This window comes from Phalaenopsis equestris, unplaced genomic scaffold, assembly GCF_001263595.1.
Source record: "Phalaenopsis equestris unplaced genomic scaffold, ASM126359v1 Scaffold000382, whole genome shotgun sequence".
Classification (NCBI taxonomy): Eukaryota; Viridiplantae; Streptophyta; class Magnoliopsida; order Asparagales; family Orchidaceae; genus Phalaenopsis; species Phalaenopsis equestris.
The window spans coordinates 73,107-92,936 of NW_018164824.1; the positions used below are offsets into that span (position 1 = coordinate 73,107).

Sequence of the window (19,830 nt, forward strand, 5' to 3'; positions counted from 1 at the left end):
ATATATATATTGCATATTTTTATTAGTTTTATCCCTTGTCACATAACCACACACTACTTTGTTTAGGGTTTCACCTTCTAAAGGTTGCAATACAAAGCCTCAATTGGTATTAAAGTTAGTATCAAATATGTTCTTGAAGGTCCTACTTAACTTTAAATTAAATTTTTTTATTTTTCAATTCCATAAAAATATGACTAATTTTGGTACGTGAGTTACGAATATGTGTCTGTGGGGGCAAGAGGAAATGTCCAATCATCGAGTCATCATCTCATATGCTTAAATGAAAGAGTTAAAAAAAAACTATCTGTAGATGTAGTTAAGAAATTAAGCATTCAGAAGATGTAATTGCATCTTATTATCGAAGACAATGGCTCTTAAACTCCTTTCAATATTACTTGTCAAGCTTTCTTAACGACCTACATTTTTTTTTGTTGTCATAATGCATTTATAGCTATTCCCATTTCGCTGTAAGATTTTGTCCATTTCGTCCGTTAAGTGTTCTCTTAACTATTACCAACATTTGAGAGAATATATATAAATAAATAAATAAATAAATAAATAAATACACACACACACACACACACACACACACATTAGATTTGTAATATTAAACGATATAGGGAGACATGACACACACACACACACACACACATTAGATTTGTAATATTAAACGATATAGGGAGAAATGACACACTATGATATAGGGAGAAATGACACACGATATAGGGAGAAATGACACACTATGAAAGTGGGGCCTAATGCGAAATGTACTCGGAATAAAATTTATTAAAAAAGAAAAAAACAGGCTTTTATAAAAAAAAATAAATATTTATTGAGAAATTTACATAAATATCAATTTTTTATGAAATTATATGCCTACTAATTAAAATGTGATGTTTATATTTAATAAATTTTAGTGTTTTTATGTTTATTTTTTAAAAAAAGATTATAATATTAACAATGTTTTTAATGTGATGTTAATGTATGTAATTCTAAAAATTTAAATGGTATATTTATAAAAAGAGAAATTTTTGGGGGGCATTCAATATTTATATGTTTAATATCTCAATTTTATTTTCTTATATTTATATCATCCAAATATTTTTTCTTGGTGCATTTATATTATATCACCCAATTTTTATTTATTTATATATCAAGCCCTTAAACTTTTTCCCTATTTTTATATCACAAAAAGCATATTACTATTTAAATTTTTAAAAAGTGGAATTATACTTTTCATGTCTAGATAAAGATTATATGTAAATATTTAAAAATTAAGTGGTATTTAAGTAAATTTTTCTATTTTATTTATTTATTTATAAGAGTGGATGGGATGGATAAATGGGAGACAAAGGTCTCGACACGGAGCTCCAGATTTTAACTTCAGCTCTGAATAGCAGGATCAGAAGGAAGGACGAATCAACGATGGTGGCGGTGGAGAGAGATTGCCGATAGTGGAAAGCGGGAGAGAGAAAGAGGGAGAGAGAGGGATTGTTCGAATAGAAGATATTGTTGGCCTTCAACCCGTACTCATCTTCTTGCTTGTCTGCTCGGGTTTGTTGATAGATACTGGCTGCGGATTACGAAGCTGTTAAAGATATTATTCTAGCTAATCTTTGGTGTTTCATCGACTTTTCGGAATCTGTTCATTTGTTTCGATTGATCTTGTTCTAGAACGTTTAGAGGGCTTTCAACGCTGGTAGATTCAAGCGTTTTGGTGTAACCGGGAGATCTAGTTAGTACAGCTTAAGGTTGAAGGCTGCTGCTTCTTGTTTTCTTGGATTTGTTTTCGTGTTCTTTTATTTCTATTTGTTGTATTTCTCTTTTTAGGGTATTTGTTTTTGGCTCGTTTGTTTGTCAGTTCTTACGTTTGATCTTTATGGCTTGTAAGATCCCCTTTTAGGGCTTGAGGCGGTGATGGGTTTGGCGGTGCTTATTCTTGACATAGGTTTCGATTCTCTGAGATTTTTTCTCTTTGCTTGTGATTTTCTTGGATCCGTAAATTTGATGCTTGTATGTGTTTTGGGGAGCTGCTTATTACTGCTGAGCGATCGCAGTTTTCTTCCCTGATGCGTAGTCGTTTCGGATTTACTCATCTAATCTGCACACTGAAAAACCCCATCTATGTTTTTTCAGGTCGGTCCAGTAGCTTATTTGGAGCAAAGGAAGGGAGATTATTAGGATTGGATACTTAAATCAGAGTTTATTTTGTGACCGGTGTCCGTAGGGATGCTGGAAGAGTGGTTAATTTCGAGGGCCTTACCAAGATCCCGTGGGCAAGAATCCAAGTTAACTTATATGACCCACCATCTTTTGGAGGGTGCCAGCAACAGAAGTTCTATTGGTGTTTTATCTGGAGATTCTTTTGAGGTTGTTAACACAAATAAAAATTTGGAGATTCTTTTATTTAGATGTTTTATCTGGAGATTCTTTTGAGGTTGTTAACACAGATTGGGGAAGGCGGATTAAGCATCCAAATTTTCTGATTCATCCACAGTTAATCCCGATTGTTGTGATTCAAATAACCTCATCAGCCCTATTGGACGAGATAATTCAATCAGCTGCTTGATGAGGTGCTCTCGCTCCATTTCCCATTTTGATTAAGCATGAATGCTTATTAAGGCCAAAATGTCCAAAATTACATGATTATGGTGCCCTCGCCTCTCTCAACAGCGGCTTTCGCTCCCTCATCAGAAGTGGAGAACTGTACCGGCTTCGTAGAATGAATTCAATCACAGAGCATTGGATATACTTCTCTTGTAACGTGAATGAGTGGGAATCCTACGATCCTTATTGTGCCCGGTGGATCAGTTTGCCCAGGATGACCCATAACGAATGCTTTATGTGCTCCGACAAAGAGTCCCTTGCTGTCGGTCCCGAGCTTCTTGTATTTGGGAAGGAAGAAATCTCCCACATTGTGCGGAGATATACCATCCTCACAAACTCTTGGTCGCATGGTGTTACAATGAACTCACCTCGTTGCTTATTTGGCTCTGCAAGCGTTGGAGAGAAGGCCATTGTTGCAGGTGGAAGTGACGCCAATGGCACTATTCTGAGCTCTGCGGAGCTTTACAATTCCGAGACACAAACTTGGACAACTCTGCCAAGCATGAACAGGCCTCGGAAGATGTGCTCCGGTGTATTTATGGATAAAAAGTTCTATGTGATTGGAGGAATGGCTAGCAACACCGAATTGCTTACTTGTGGAGAAGAGTTTGATCCTGATAAAGGCACATGGACTCTTATTCCTGATATGTCCTTAGGTCTGAACGGAGCTCGGGGAGCACCGCCGCTTGTCGCCGTGGTTAATAACGAGCTTTATGCCGCACATTACGCACTCCAAGAACTGAGGAAGTACGATAAGCAAAACAACATTTGGATCACTTTGGGAAGATTGCCTGAAAGGCCGGTGTCGATGAATGGGTGGGGGCTTGCTTTCAGGGCGTGTGGGGAACGACTTGTAGTCATAGGTGGTCCAAGGACATTGGGCGGAGGGGTGATTGAGCTCCACTCATGGATTCCTAAAGAGGGGCAGCCGCCAGTGTGGAGTATGATTGCTACAAAGCAGTCAGGGAGCTTTGTTTATAATTGTGCTGTAATGGGCTGCTGAGTCTTTTTTTTTTAATGCAAAGTACACATCTTTTCAATGGAGCGGAAAGCTGGTATATACAGAGGGCATCAAATACTGATTTTTGCAGTTTGGTGATCGTTGGCTATTTTGAATTCCAGATTGGACGTGTGTAACTTCTGAACTTCTTTGATTACTTTTGGAGTTTTTTTTTTTATCATTCCTGTCATTGAAGGGGTGCTTAAAGAAACTAATTTTCTACCCTTTTTCTATTAGAGTGGGGGTTTTGGAGGGCTTGGGATCCTCTAGTGCAGTGACAGATCAATAATACAATGTGGTTGATCCTTTCTTTGACATTTGCATTTTTCCTGTATTCTTCTTTTTCACAAAAAAAAAAAAAAAAAAAAAAAAAGAGAAGCCATTTCTATTGCTCTGCATCTTTTGGAAAAATTAAAGATGAGAGTCGATATATCTTGTATATTACATTGGTTGAGTAACTTTGGTGTGCATATGACTCTTGTACTTCTTTTTATTTATATTTATTTGATGTGTCTGGAGCCCACGGTAAAAAAATTGAACCATGAAAATGACTATATATGAAACCCTAATACGCCTTTTTATATAAACATATGGCTAATATAGCGACATTTTGAATCCAAACTTGCTATTTTACTGATTGGTCTGTATTAGTATGCTAATATGAGTTATATTCAAGTCATTAAAGATATGTATATTAGAGTTGTTACTTGTGTTCGAACATAAGGACGAATAATTCAATATTTCCCTATTTTAGTTAGATTACATGAGGGATGGGCTTTAAGCCCATGTCTTTTTGCTTTAGTTATGGACGCTCTTACTGGAGATTTATTGTAGTATGTAAATTAGTGTATGCTTTTTGTTGATGATATCCTTCTTGTAGATAAGACTGGAGAAAGAGTTCAGGAAAAACTTGAATTATGGAGGTCTACATTAGAGTCTAAAGGTCTTCATTTGAGTAAATCTTAAACTGAATACATTGAATGTAATTTTGCTAGTAGTCTAGTGGCAGAGATGTAACTAGGGCGATCGAAATCATTAAAAGGTGTAAACATTTTACATATCTTGTATCTATTGTTCAAAGTGATGGTGATATAGATGAGGATGTTATTAGGAGAATTCAAGTTGGTTTCAAGTTAATTCAAGTTGGTTGGTTGAAGTGGAGGAATGCTTCAGGCCTATTGTGTGATGTAAATGTACCGCTTAGATTTAAAAGGAAAATTTTTTAAGATTGTGGTGAGACTTGCAATTGCGTAGAATATTGGTCATTAAAAGAGAACCATAAAACTAAGTTAAGTGTTGCGGAGATGAGAATGCTTAGGTGGATGAGTGGTTTGACACTAAATGATAAAATGTGAAATGAATGTATCCGAGAAAGGGTTGATGTAGCTCCAGTGCAGACAAGATTAGAAAGAGACATCTTAGATGGTTTGGTCACATTAAACGTTGACCATCTAATGATCCGGTTAAGAGAGTATTTTCTTAGATTTAACTTATGTTACGAAAGGTAGAGGTAGACTTAAAAAGACTAGTGCGTATTGTATAAAAAATGATCTTAATTTATTAGAATTAAATGAAAATTTGACACTATATAGGACACAACAGAGAAAAAAGGATTCATGTAGCCACCCTACTTAGTGGAATAAAAGCTTTTTGTTGTTCTTGTCGTCTGTATTAGTAGGCTATATTGTAAAGTTTATGTGTTCCAAATTCGCCAAGAGGGCTTCTTAACACAATTCATTGATTTACAGTGGTTCTTTGATTGACTTTATAAGTACAATTCGGTGGTGGTTTGTAAAATGCTTCTTTTTCTTAAGTCCACCAATATTAATATTTTCCCACCACTATGAGAGTAGAATCTTGTTCTTATTTTTTAAACAAGAAATTTGAAGGCTCATTAAATTGGTTATAAATCTTTTTTTTTTTTTTTTTTTTTTTTTTTTTCCTGTCCATGCTAGAGCTAATAGCATCAATTTTGCCATACAAGCTTTCTTACAAATCTCTACCATATGTATAGTTCAGGTGTGAGATGTCTAAATACATAAGAATTGTGTGCTGCGTATGTAATTTTCCCTATGTAGGCATATATGTTTTTGTTAATGTCATGTTATGTGAGCCTCTAAAAACAGCTTTCCTCACTTGCAACTTCTCTTCTTTTTGATATATTGAATTTCTTCCCTTCTCGTGTTTTTCCTCAGCCAAAGTTTTTCTTGTAAATTTTGCTTTTTTCTTAATAATGTTTGTAATTTATCCTTTTCCTTTCTTATGTTTCTTTATAGTAGTTTATATATGTAGTTTTGATCATCATAATTCAAGTGAAGTTTCCCAACCTATGTGTAAAGCATCTGTTTTCTTGATGCTTTTAGAGTGGTGTATGATAGGACCTCACCTTTAGGTTGAGTGCAGCATTGTCAGCTGGCTTGAATGTTTAGAAGTGGCCAAATTCAGAAGATTGCAGATACATTTTACATGCCACATCCCCTTTATTTGTCTCTTTTTCCTTTTCATTGAAATTTGTAGAAGTATAAATAATCATCTTTATTTCTTTTCATAGGGACAAAAAGTTATAAGATAAGCGGATTAGTGTGATAAAAGACTGCTTTATGCTTTCAAAAGCATGTTAACATTTCTCGTCCCAAGTCAACTTGACATTCTTTTTGGTCAACGCAGTAAAAGGATGACTCATACCGGAAAGATTAGATCTAAAACGTCTAAGATATGCCAATCTCCCTTGAAAGGATCGTAATTGCGTGAAGCTCTTAGGGGCTGGCATTTCTAAGATAGCTTGAGTCTTCTGGGGGTCATTTCAATCCCGCAGTGTCTAACGACAAATCCTCAAAATTTTCTGGAAGTAACACCAACTTGAAAGGATTCATTTGAAGATGAGACTGTCGTAACCGCTCAAAGACAATTCTGAAATCAAACAAGTGGTCTTTACTTTTCACGACTAAATCATTTTTTTTGTACTTTCACGACTAAATCATTCACATAGCACACCGATAAGAAAATATAAATTACAAGAATGGAATGACTTAGTTTTTTTTTGCACTTTTACGTTTGGTTTTTGCAAAATTGAATTTTTGTTTTTTGTGCGAAGGAGTCTTTTCACAATGATGATAGTGTAAATTTTTTTTTTGTTGCAGAGTTTGGGCGGCAAATGTCAATGAGAAAATGTTTGTAAATATAATTTTCCTATACATTTACATTCCCAGAATTTCCTTCAGCCTAACATTCCCAACATGTGATTGTTATTTTGCCCTTTTTGTGGGTCTCTGTGCTTTGAATGTGTAGTTGTTATTATGTCTAAATTATCAAATGTACTAATTATTTATGAAAGAAATGTATTTATTGTTTATTGTTATTAGTATTCTCTTTCTTTTATGTTTTTTTTAGAGGAAATTGGGAGACTTAAATCATATATTAATCATAAAAAAGTACCAAACAAAACTTGCTAGGAAAATTATCAATCCTAAAGTATGAAGATATGGACATGAAGATTGAAGATCTTTAGGACTTGGATATGATATGGAGCATCATGTCGTAAGATCAACGAACACGAAAAATTTGATGTACGTTCATTTAAATGCGTAGCATATTAGTTGGAAATAAATTGAAGAATCTCAAAGTGTAGGGTTCAAGCACTCGCTCTGCCCCTAAAAAATTTAACGCAGTTGCACTGAGCGAACAAAGAGGAGTAGGCATGGGGGCGGCGAAGTCAAAAAATTTAACGCCAAAACGTTGTCGTTGATTGGCAAGAGAAATGCTATTGTATGATATAAAAATTCATTCTCTAGAGGTGAAAAACCAGCTGGCTTGAGAAGAGAATATGTGCAGATTTAGAAGCATAGTTTTTAGAGAGAATGCAGAAGCAGCAAACAAATCCAGTAGGAAAAAATCAAACAAAACCCTAAAGCATAAGTTGTGAGCTATTACGGTAAAGCATTAAACAGTTGGGGTTCATCGAATGCTTCTCGCCATAGTGCTATGAAGTTCCTTACAAATCAGAATCAAAGGGGGGCTACATTTGAATGCTGCAGATATCATTAGTTGAGGGTAGGATGGAGGCAAAAAAATGTGTGATTCCATCCAGATGAATCTATGAGGAGATTGAGTTAGGCATTAGGTTGCATCTATTGGGAATTGAAAGTATTGGTATCAATAACCTCCCAACGACATTTATCATGAATCCAAGCATTTCAAAGAAGCATGATATTGGAGCCATCGCCAATAGAATAAGTGTTTAATATTATTTGGTGTAGCCATGAGCTTCTTCCAAGAGAAGTTGCCTTGTCATTTGAGGTTTCAAAATGAGATGCATATCCCACAAACTCATTATCGACCAAGGTTGATGAGTTTTGTTTGACCGTGAAACAATTATCCCACCATCCTTTGAGGATTACTGTAAATCCACATGTAATCTTTTTTGCTATTGAAGAGCTGAATTTCTTCTTGATTGTGTCGCACTGGCATATATAATCATTCGATGAATGGTTTCTTGTATTTGTGTTTATGTTTTCCCATCTATGTTCTACTTATCAATAATAAAATTGAATGAATTAGATGTACATATTAACTTATTTTATTTGATTGCAATAAAGCTTATTTATAATTTACATGTTATCTTATTTAGTTTTTATAAAATAATAAGATAATAATTTAAAATTTATCTATTTATTTTTTGCTTAGATTTATAACATTATTATTAATAACTTCATATGAAAGACTACCAAGCAAAAATGAGCCCTTAATTTTGATTAATAAATTTTTTTAATAAATATGATATTAATAAATAATGTTACGCCCATGATAGCTTGCCTTGCAACTCTTATTCTTAATTTTGATTAATAATTTTTTTAATAATAAGATATTTATTTTATATTAAATATTATCTAAGATTAAAAATGCTATAAAATATCTAAAAATATATATAAATATTTTTTAAAAAATATTTTAATTTATTTTTAAAAAAAAATAAATACATTGAAAAATATAAATTAAACATATTTTAAAAAAAATTATCCCAAATAATCTTGAATGTAATAATTAGGAAATAGAAATCCTCCCATTAAACTGCTCCCTGCTCCCACTTTCGATCCCTTTTGATAAGCAAAGGCAGATGAAGTGATAGCAATGGAGCTCGACGGCGTTGGGCGGCTGCCCCGCCCGTCGGATCTTTCGCCGCCGCTGCTTCATTTTCTCAACGATCAGTTTAAGACGTCGGATGATCTCTCTAGATTCCCCAACGTCGAGTTGGAGATCCGGAACCGGTGCTCCAATCTTGAGGCCGCTCTGTCCGATCTTAGCCGCCGGCTTTCAGAATGCCTTACAGTCTACGCAGCACAATCTAACGATGTCGGTGGTCTCTTTAGAGTTAGAGAGGCTCTGGTCGATCTACGGTCTCGCCTGGGGGTTTCTTCTGGAGGTTGTTCGTTTGCAAGCTGGAGAGATCGTCTTCTTTCTTTCTTTATCATTTTGCTGAATTTTAGGGATTTTTGATGCTGTAGAAGAAGAGGGAGGTGTGGAGATGCGGAGAGGCGAGCAGATATTGGGGGAGGAACTGCGGGCCCTCGCTAGAGAGGTGGCAAGGGTGGAGGCAGTCCGGGCTTATGCAGGTGAATTTGCTTCGGTTGAATAGTTAGTCTTTTTTTTTTTTATTTTTTTTATTATTCTTTTTTGCATTGTTCGGAAGTTGGGAGTGATAGGAAATCATGGGAAAATTTTTGGTTTTTTGATTGATTGGAAATTCGACAGCATATTTTTTTTGTAAGTTAGGTTATTGGAGATTCATTTTTTTGATTATTTGTTTTCCTTAAATCCATAGTTACCTTCAAAATGTGCAGGATTCATGATCACCGTGATGAAATAGTATTTTATCTTTGAGATATTACATTCTACATTTTTTTTCGTGGTTGTGCTGAAGTTAGCTATCCCTAGTTTCGGTTCCGTTTAGCACAACTTTATGATGCATGCTTCTATTTCCTTGACACCAGAAGCAGTTTTAGGTGGTGTTTGGTAGCCTATTAATATGAGGATTTAACAACAGATTTAGCTTAAATCCAGCCAAAAATAAAAAAACTGAATCTTAAATCCAACATTCCGTTAAACCTATTTTTCTCGCGTTCTGACTGATTTTCCCCGCGGTTTGTCTTCTTTATCACGCAAATCTCCGTGTCACAGGCAGATTGATGATGGGTAGCTTCAAAGCTTCCCTCCATCTAAATAGATTTGATAAATCTGGATTTACTAAATTCTATTTAAAGTAAATCTATGATACAGCCAAACACCGCCTTAGGATTTTTGGAAAAAATAAAAAAAATTGGAAAAGTTCAGTTATATGATAGCTAAAAAGAGTCTTTCTTATAGCCGTAGTTTAGGTTGCTTTGCATAAAATCATTTTTATGTGTTTTTGCTTTTTTATCTACTTAGGGGCTGTTTGGTTGCTTATAAAAGAAATGGAAAGAAATGGAATGCAGTGTTTTTTGAGTACTCAAGGATTGTTTGATCATGTATATTTGAAGTTTGATTGTCTTGAAGTAAATGCAAATGTATTTGTTTTCCTGTGTATTACTTATATATCATATATTTTAATTAAATTTACTTATTTAATATTTAAATACTCATTTGTTTATAAAATATAAGTAGATAAAAGTCCAAATATGATTGCCAAAGATAGAGAAACAGACACTAATAATTTTGCTAAGCGAGAGCTGTCTTCTATAACTACAAGGCCTTCTTGAGTGGGCACTTCCATTTTTTCCCATAGTTCTTCAGTGACCCAAAATTCACATAGTAAATCAATCAATCGGTTCAACGCTAATAAATCTCATATGAACGTCTCGTCGAAAACATCTAACAAGAATCAAAGGCAAGTGGTAGCAGAATCAAAGCCTTCTCTCCTAGCACCGTAGGAATCATAAACTTTAGCTTTGTGACATGATGCAACAAGCAAATTTCACCCATAAAGCATTGAAATACAACATAATCATGATCATAAAACAACAGTACTATTTTGCTCTTTTCATACATGAGTGAGAATCTCATAAACTCATAAATCATTCAGAATGCATTCTACTTGAGCCTATAAAAAATCACTTCTAATTCATTAAAAGAAAAAAAAAAAAATCAGAAAATGCAATTCCTTCCTAAGGTCCATGAAACTATTGCTAACACAAGCAACTCCTCTCAGGAAATCAATTATATTCAAATTTCTGGCACTGAAAATTTTGGCATAATCTTATACATTTTCATTCCTACTTAACCAAAACAAGAAAACAAAAGAAATCCAAACCATTAGAAGCAAGATGCTGATCTATACCATTAGAGGCATAAAAAAAATTTTAGTAGTAAGGAAGAATCCTCCACGTCTAATTGTTCCCTTAAGCCACTTTCAAAGCACTGTTGTGGTCACCCAATGGAAAAACCAAAACCAGAGTCACTTGAGAAGCAAGGCCAGACAAAAATTTCATCACAAACAAATCCAGAAGGTTGTTATGCATTCTTCGGTTCAACAAATGACAGAGTAAGAAGCTTGTTACTTAAAGATGATGTGCAAATAGAGTGAAGGAGGTGGTAGGCATTCAAAATTATGACTATTGCCCGAGCTTCATTGTTTACTGAGGGCAGCGACAGACAGAAACAATCGGCGGCTGTGTTTGAATCCATATGCTGTGAAGTTGCGAATCATTCTGCGGCTCCATAGGTGGAGTTCTAACTAGGTCAACTAGGTTTGGATCAGGCGATGCTAAATTGTGTTTCCATGGCTCCACAAGTGCGGCTGCAGCTTTTCTCATCTCTAAAGTAATGAGCTCGGAGAGTTCATGTAAGATGGAAGGAGAATGCATGAGAGGTTGTGCTCGTTGTTTTCCATGTATTCCTTTCTCGCTCCATTTCAAATGAGTTTGGAATGCAATAAAAATACACTAGTCAGCGTATTAAAAATAATCTAAAATTTTACATTGATTTTGTTTTACACTCTAACCAAACACCTAAAATTTATAATACCTGCATTTAAAATGCTTTACACCCTAATTTCTTCAAAATAAACAGCTTTTAGTCATTTATTTATTTAATTATTTAGTAGTTTGATAGAAAAATCTAAAACCTAGATAGATGGTTGGATTTTGGAGACTTATTTTGCTAGTATAATTATAGAGTTGTGAATTTACTTGCATAGTTATATTTATTATCCAAATCTAATGGTTATATGAGACTTATGTGCAAAGGTGAATAAAATTTTGAAGATCACAGTGGGTAGTTATCAATCATTAAGAAACATGTCATGAATGCATGCGATGTTTGTTTTGCATTTGAGATTTGTGTAGCATATGTCAATGATCAATTTATAAGTTACCCTACGCTTATGCCCTCTTACATATTTATATGATAAGAGATGAGGTGGAGAATAGTGCGGGAGATAAAGTAAAGGGAGTGAAGGAGAACTAATGAGTGAAAAATGATTTGCTTTAGGGCCACCAACATTCCCCCCCCCCCAGCCTCTTATATCTTATTGCGTAACCTAGATACAGTCCGGCAAATTTGGTTTAATGTTTGTATTTTCATTTGAAGTTTGTTTCAGTTGACTAAGCAATTTTAAGGAATCCATTAGTAATGAATCTAAATCTGGTTTTCAGAAAAGCAGAAGGCTTATCTATATATATTATATATATATATGATTATAGTGACAGAAGCTTTGGAATTTTAATACAGTATATCGAAGGAATTACACACTCTAAGATTTAATAAATAGGAGATCTAGATTTATAAGAATGCAACAATTTTTTAGAAATACTTCTTATAGAATGAGGGTTGACTTGGGTGAAGGAAGGTAAATTTCCATGTTAGATGCTGGTCAGACAATCAATATAGGAAACATTAGAAAGTGTAGGAAAATAAGGAATATTTTCAACAGTGTTGCCATTCAGGGACCATACAAGGAATTTAATAATGATGAATTATATCAACCTTGCAGTTAGAATCTATATTGAGCCCCAAATTTGAACTGTAACACATCCGATTCAACAATAACAACTCCCAAGTAAAGGCAGATTCTTCATGCTAGATACGTGTTTTGAGAATAATCTCTTCTAAGGAAATGTTATGAGTAGGGGTATCATTCAATTTTGAAAGGGTTATTTGCATATGGACTGACCGCCTGAATCGGAAGCTTCTCTGGGAACTTCATCTTCTTCAACAATAGAATCTGAGAAACTACCTTATGACCACTCTTTGGTGATATAGCGGAAGAAAAATGATGATGAAAGGACGTGCTTTCTTTTTATTAGTGGAGGCTGTATATGAAAAATCATTAGAATGTATGGAGAGCTAATTTTGAATAAAGCTTTTGTTCTCATCCACCTTTTGACCATAGTAGTAAAACCATTGTGTTCGATACTACTTTGTATGGCTTTGAATTTAATAAAGAAATGTGTTTGGTTTAATAAAGATAATGTAGTGAAATCAATCTTTATTCCAATGCCAAATGACAGCTTCAGAAAGATTCTTTTTTTAATCTTATTGTAAAAACATAAAAGAATCTATAAGTTTGAAGAAAAATCTAGTCTATATGTTGTTTGGAGAGAAGACATTTGAATAGAAGCAACTTTTTATTTTTTTTGGATATAGGTCATGATTTTGATAAGTTCCTGATAACAGAGTTAACCCAAATAATAATAGGAAAATCAAATATTATTGTTAACTTCAACTAAGCGACTTACATTCACACAAACAGAAATAGAAATAATAACAAACATGACACTAACTCCAACTAGGATTGGATCAAAGAGGTGGTGGTGGTGGTCGTTAATGCCTTGGAAAGGTGGTGATAAGGTTGGGAGGTGGAGCAGAGGGGCAGATACAACAGGGAGACTGCAGGTGCTTGCTGCCCTTGGTGGCAGCAAGTTGGTAGGATGGTCGGGCGGCGGTAAAACAACAAGGCGAGGTGGTTTCTGGTTGCAGTAGTGGTACCGAGCAGCTTGGCAGCGGCCAAAACAGCAAAACAAGGGATCTCTAGGTGGCAGCAGCAGTAGTGGATGGCTGGATGGCGGTCAAAACAGCAAAGCGAGGGATTTCTGGGTGGCAGCAGCGGTACTGGATGGCTGGACAGCTGCCAAATCAGCGAGGCAAGGAATGGAACAGTGTTGGCAGTGAATGTGGAGGGCTCGAACTGCGATTGCAGCGAAGAGGAGGAAGGGAAAATCGATGGCGGGGGCAGGAACTGCAGAAAACAGAAACTGGAAGGCTGCAACAGGTATGGTGACAACAGTAATGGAGGGAAAGATGTGGAGGATGGAAAGGTCGAAGATATATGTCGGCATTAAAAAAAAAGGTTGGGGGGGTTGCCCGTAGGAAGCTGTCGGTCACCGGAATCGAAATCCCGTCGTCCGCTTCGGAAGGACGTTTAATTTACATATAGATTTAAGTTTAGAAAAATATGAAAATCAAACTGACCCCATATTTTTCATAATTTAAATGAAAGAGCGCTTTACCTCAAATCCTGTATCTATCCCGAATGATAAACATAAGACTTGAGGGTGAAACTCTATCAAATAAACTAAGAAAGATATGCCATCCTTTTGGTCGGCGAAATCGTTTTGTTTGTCGACAAATTTCCCTATTTAATATGAAAAATTAAATAAGATTTATTTTAAGCTGTGTTCGGAAAAACTTCCTATAAGGGCAAACCCCTATAGTTAATTACATCTTAGACAACCGTAGTCCCTAAGAATACTTTCGATAAAAATCTGGAAAAATTATCTTCAAAGAGGTCAAAAAGATATGACTTTTTAATGAAATCGGACAAAAATGTGTGCAAAGGGGAATGATTCAAACTTGGAACATTTATTGTAGAATCTAAAGGAGGAAGAACTAGGAGATGCCACAGATCCGAAGGAGATCCTCGGTGACTTCCCAGTCTACACTATGGTTTGACTTCAGTTTCGAGGAGAAATTATTCAAGTGTTTCATCCTGTTAATTTTATTTAATTAGCGCCTACATTCGTATGAAAAGATCACACAAACAGCCTGAAAAATATGAGGATTTAGGTCGTGACGAACGACAACATTGGGATCCTAAAACGAGTTAGAGCTTAGATTGCATAGTAGAACTGTACAAATGCCTAACGAAAAGTTGAGGGTTTATGTTGCACTACGTAAACAACCTCGAGATCCTATGAATTGTTGTTTAATTCTACGGAAAGAATAATTTAGCTGGGGAAGACATGCTTTGCTGTTGAAGATGGTCGTGTTGCCCACCGCGTTAGCTCCAAGTTCTTTGTCGTGACGAGTTCAAGTTTTCTAGGGTGTCAGGTTATGATGTCAAATAAAGCGGCCATATGGTTGTAGTTCGTTAAACATTCTAGGGGAACAGGTTGAAGTTGTATAGTGTATAGAATGACAATAGAGTATGTAGTATAGGACAAATAGTAGAGTATGCAGTAAAGAGAACAATACAACATGCGGTATAAAGAAAAACAGACGGTACAACAGGAAAGTGATTGCAAGAAAGTAACATGCTGTAAATATAAATCAAACCTGCATACCAAGGGGGTCTGCTGTTCCTTAGATGTAACTGATGCAACATGTACAAATAACAAAATTTGAGGAAACATGTTGAAATGCATTATATAAACGAGAGCAAGGAAGAAAAGAAACGTCACTCGGAAAACTCGAGAAAGAACGGTAAATGACCCACGATGGAAAATTCAGGAAAAATCAACGAATAATCCATGACGAAAAGCTCGAGAAAATTGATGAGTAATAATTCAAATAGAATCCTCAAAACCTCGGGAAAATCCCGGAGAAAAGACCACGAGTACTTTATCCAAAAATTTTGATAAAACATATGAAAAAGTATAAAAAGAGGGGTCCGCAAGCACTCGGGTAAAGCTAGGCTTAGATATATGTTTGTAGTCGAGGGTCGTCAAAGGCTACTCGGTCATCCAGATGTATAAAGCCCGCCACTCAACTAGAAGGGTGTCCTATTGAAACAAATTTAAGAGGGTACTCCTTAGCCCAAACAGGTAATCAACAGGTGGACAACCAATGTTTAAAGTTTAGGACAACCAATGTTTAAAATGTATTTAAAATTTATATTTTTAGCATGCACATAAATTTCAAACATACAAAAGTGGGTTGTATCAATTTTGTTTGTAGTATATATATATATATATATATATATTTGTTTGAAAAAGGTGTATCCGTTCTTATCAAATTTGTTTTTATTAGTTTTGAAAGTGTAGTTGTCCACGAGTCGATCATACTGTCGGGCGTAGGACTACCAACAACTTAAGAAAGTACGGGTCAACTCCCGCTAGTCTTATGTCGGTGCATGATATTACATCTAACGGTTCACCGGGTCCTTGGGGGGGGTGTCCCGATGTCATACGATGGAATATCATTCCGCTCTACCACCGATGTGCCTTTGTTATCACCTCCCTAAGCCCCAAAACAAAATCGAACTACTTGCGACCTTGCTTGATGGTTTCACGTATAGCAAAAGGCTATACGTGGACACTTATGTATCAGACATAAACATCAAAAACCAAACCAAGAAGCAAGGAAAAAAAGAACAAAAATGGGGTGAGAGAGGAGGGACTGATCCACCTAAAACATCGAAAAGAATGGAGGATGAATCAGCTCTTAAAACTCATGACGAAAAGACCTGAAAAGGAAGATTCGAAGATTCTTGAATCAATCCGAAAGGATATCACTTTCTTTCATTTTTATAAGTGGTTTAACCCAAGTCAATGTGACGATCACACACAAATGACCTCCGAACGCCGACATCCAGACCCCAAAGATATCTTTTATGAAATCAATTTGTTTCAATCAAACACTCTCCCAAATAGGACTTAAAAATCTTCCAAATTCCACAAATTGAAGAAAAGGAAAATGACCCGGAGAAGACCACCACTAGCATTTCCAAACTCATGCCGAATTTAAGGTTTTCCAACTCCCAAATTAATCAATAGCCTCATATATCAAATAAACATAGAACCTTCCGATAAAGCTACATAAATGCTCACGGCCGGGGTAACTAGGGACATCAGGGTACAAGAACACCCTAAAGGGGCTCACGGGTAAAGACTGCAAGAGGAGCAAATTTCATTAGTGTGTTCACGGGTAGGGCCAAAGGGGGAGGCTAACTCAACCACATCACAAACCCACGGCTAGGAACAGTGAGATGAGAGGAATAGGCTCTCGGGTAAGGGCTGCAAGGCAACACACAAGCAAGGCAGACAATCGCCAATGATACTCACGGGTAGGAGAGCAAACCCCACAAAGCTTTTGGATAAAGGTAATAGGGAGAAGTCACTATGCCCACTGCCAACCCCACACCAGGATTCAGAGGCAAGAATAAACATAAGACCACATAATCAAGCCCCAAACCGAGGCATATATCACAGTAAAATTGGTGGGCAAATATCAAAACTGCAGCCTTATAAACTTCCAAACCAATCCATCAAAACCAGCTAACAGTTCTCAAATAAGGACAACACAGTATGCCAAAACAGGCTCTCGGGTAGGAGCTAAGGCCAACAAAAATCGAAACCCAAGCCACCTCTCGGGTAGGGGCAGGACAAGGCAAAACGAGCTCCCAGCCAGAGCCAAACTGAGCCACAGCTGAGGTTCAAACCCATGCCACAACTAAGACTAGAAAACATCTCTATGCCCTCAAGACATCAAAATATAGGACTACCTATGGAACTCCTCCAAATCAAAATAAATTCTTCCGCAATATGTATTTTTAAGCCAAAAGCACTCACAAGATGCCAAAACCGAGCCCCTAGCAGGGGTTAAAGCAAATAAAACCAAACCCTCCTACAGCTATGGAGCAGGGGTAGGAATAAACACAAAAAAAGGGCTCTCGGATAGGAGCTAAGGCAAGCAAACCGAGCCCCCAAATAAAGCCAAAAGCAAACCACTCAAAGCTCATACGTGAAGCTTAAACAGTTAGGACAATGTTTCAACCAAAACCAAAAGCCAACCTCAACAGAACCAACATTCCATGCTCTTCCAAAGTGAAAACCGAGCCCCAATGGAGGCTAGAAACCAAAATTTTATAAGCTACAAATGCAGTTTATGAAAATGTAGTTTATGACAATGAATACCGAAAACCAGCGGGGGCCAAAAATCAAGCCGTAGCTAAGGCTCAAAATCAGGCCACAATGAAAGCTAGAAAAACACCTTCATGCCTTCAAAATATCAAAACATAGGGCCACCATATGCTTCAAATAAGAACAACTATAGAACTTTTTTAAATCAATATAAACTTCTTCCTAGCATGCATTTTGAGCAAAAAGAATCCATGACATGTCAAAACCAAGCCCTTCTCATGCATGAAAGACCAAATAACACTTCCAATATCTCATGCTAGATAAGAATAAATGAAAAGCTTCATAATACACATCCCAACATGTTTGAAAGAGGAGCCAGCATTATCTCAAAACCACATTTTAATATTTCCAATTTGCTTCCCATAGAAGTATATCGCAGTAAACAGAAAAATGTCATAGTTTTATCACCTTAAGCAAGTAGAGAAAAGAGAAGAACTGATAACATGCCATACTTCCATCATTTTAAGCAAATAATCAAGTCTAATTCCTAAAACATGCTCATATTTCCATCTCTAGATGCTTGAGTAACATGCATTTTTTTAAAAAAAAAGGTGCAATACTAGGCTAGCATGCTATATTGTCCACTGTACCAAGCTCGAGGGGCTCGACAGAGAGAAAACCGAAAAAAAAGCAAGGCACAGGGGGGGAGAAGGTACCTCCTTGAAGCAAAAAGATAGTAACACAGAAACTTTTAAAAACATTTTTCAACATTTACTCCTCTTCCAACTGTAAGAGGAAGCCAACCCAAGCACAGAAAGGTAAAGAAGTAAGTGAGAAAGAAAAATGACAGAGTTTTCCTTCCCTCAAAGATTTTTTTTTTGGTCTACTGAAATGCTCTAAGTAGAGCTTAATATAGATGGGAGAAGGAGGAGGAGCAATCAAAAGATTGTATACGGTTCGAGGAATCGAACGGAGCAGACGCTCCATGCGGGCGGCTCGAGAAGCAGAGGGTAAGATCCTCGCAGGGGATAGGATCCACGGCACGGCGGGGGGGGAGAGGGCCGGGGCGAGGGAGCCACGTTAGGGCTGTGGCCCGCGGGTTCGAGAGAAAGAAGGGAGGAGGGGGGAAGATAGATTTAGGTTTAGGGATTAATAAATAATAATAATAAAATATTATTTAATATTATAATTAACACTTAAATGTGTATTTTTCCCCGGACGTGTAGTTGCGGTGAAACAAACGTCCCTCTTAGGAAAAATCGACATTCCGGACGCGTCGGCGCAGTCCGTTTTGTCGTCTGAAGTCGTTTAGGTAACATCGTCGACAATCGGGACAAAAACGCGTCGCGACTCGAATCCTGTCAAAATTTCGGTGTGAGCTCAATTAAACAGGACGGTGCAGAGTGCGACGACGTCAGATCAACGCGTACAGTGATTCTCCTTGAGCTCCCTCACAGTAGTCCCACCTACTAGGTGCTAGAGGTTAAAAACTACCATGCGGAACGTCAAGTTGAGCGAAGAAAAGCTCAGAATTTCTAACGGGGAGGACTTCTTTGCTTGTTTTTTAGAAATAGCCGACAGGAAAATCCTATGTATAGACCCTAGGCTATCAAAAAGGAGAGACTAGATCTCCGCCAAAAGTGAGGTCAACAATATATACCCCCTCGGGATATAATCAGAGCATCACTTGACCCTTGAAAGCAAATCATCATCTCCGAACAAGTTACAACTGTACCACTACTCACCGTTGGAAACAATACTAGAAGAAAAAGTAGGGGATGCCGATGGCTGTCCTGATAGAAATGCAGTCAAAACTTAACATAAAACACCACAACAACTTATATAGACCTAGGGTAAATAGGAGTGAACTTCACTCAAAATAGGAGGGAAGTCTCTGTTTGGAAGGACCGGTCGGTCCTTCCTGTGTTTGGACCGAACGGTCCAGTCATGACACTTGCTGGACCCCTGTGCGGTCCTTCCTGTGTTTGGACTGAACGGTCCAGTCATGACACTTGTTGGGCCCCTGTGCAGTGACGCTATCCCACATCCGTTAAATGATGCCCCCACATTAGTGTCCTAACTTGTTATATTTAAAGCAAATGTTGAATTCTTCAATTTGACCCATCTAAAAACAACAACAACAAACAAAGCCTTAATCCCACTACGTGGGGT

General features: G+C 36.7%; 2 protein-coding genes across 3 annotated transcripts in view; both read left to right on the forward strand.

Annotated features, from left to right (window-relative positions):
• The first annotated feature begins 1,355 nt into the window (after window positions 1-1,355).
• Window positions 1,356-4,125, forward strand: LOC110026597 (F-box/kelch-repeat protein SKIP11-like). The gene is made up of 4 exons (XM_020727596.1): window positions 1,356-1,554; window positions 2,137-2,413; window positions 2,471-2,585; window positions 2,644-4,125. The coding sequence occupies exons 2-4, from the start codon at window positions 2,230-2,232 to the stop codon at window positions 3,608-3,610; spliced, it is 1,266 nt and encodes a 421-aa protein (XP_020583255.1). The 5' UTR covers window positions 1,356-1,554; window positions 2,137-2,229; the 3' UTR covers window positions 3,611-4,125.
• A 4,563-nt stretch (window positions 4,126-8,688) lies between these two features.
• The window catches only part of LOC110026588 (RINT1-like protein MAG2), a 30,926-nt gene continuing 19,784 nt past the window's right edge, over window positions 8,689-19,830 (forward strand). The window contains exons 1-2 of one of the 2 annotated variants that reach the window (XM_020727586.1): window positions 8,689-9,026; window positions 9,112-9,216. In XM_020727586.1, the coding sequence (XP_020583245.1) occupies window positions 8,735-9,026; window positions 9,112-9,216 (397 nt within the window). In that variant the 5' untranslated portion in view covers window positions 8,689-8,734. Of the gene's footprint in view, window positions 9,027-9,108; window positions 9,217-19,830 lie in introns of both variants that reach the window. The other variant, XM_020727585.1, reaches the window with a different exon arrangement.

What these genes read in the sequence shown, in the direction of transcription:
- LOC110026597 (XM_020727596.1), top strand. Translation starts at nt 2,230, where the DNA reads ATGCTGGAAGAGTGGTTAATTTCGAGGGCCTTACCAAGATCCCGTGGG. An exon ending in GGAGATTCTTTTATTTAGAT is followed by an intron (nt 2,414 to 2,470) that starts GTTTTATCTGGA and finishes AGGCGGATTAAG; the next exon opens with CATCCAAATTTTCTGATTCA. An exon ending in TTGATGAGGTGCTCTCGCTC is followed by an intron (nt 2,586 to 2,643) that starts CATTTCCCATTT and finishes TCCAAAATTACA; the next exon opens with TGATTATGGTGCCCTCGCCT.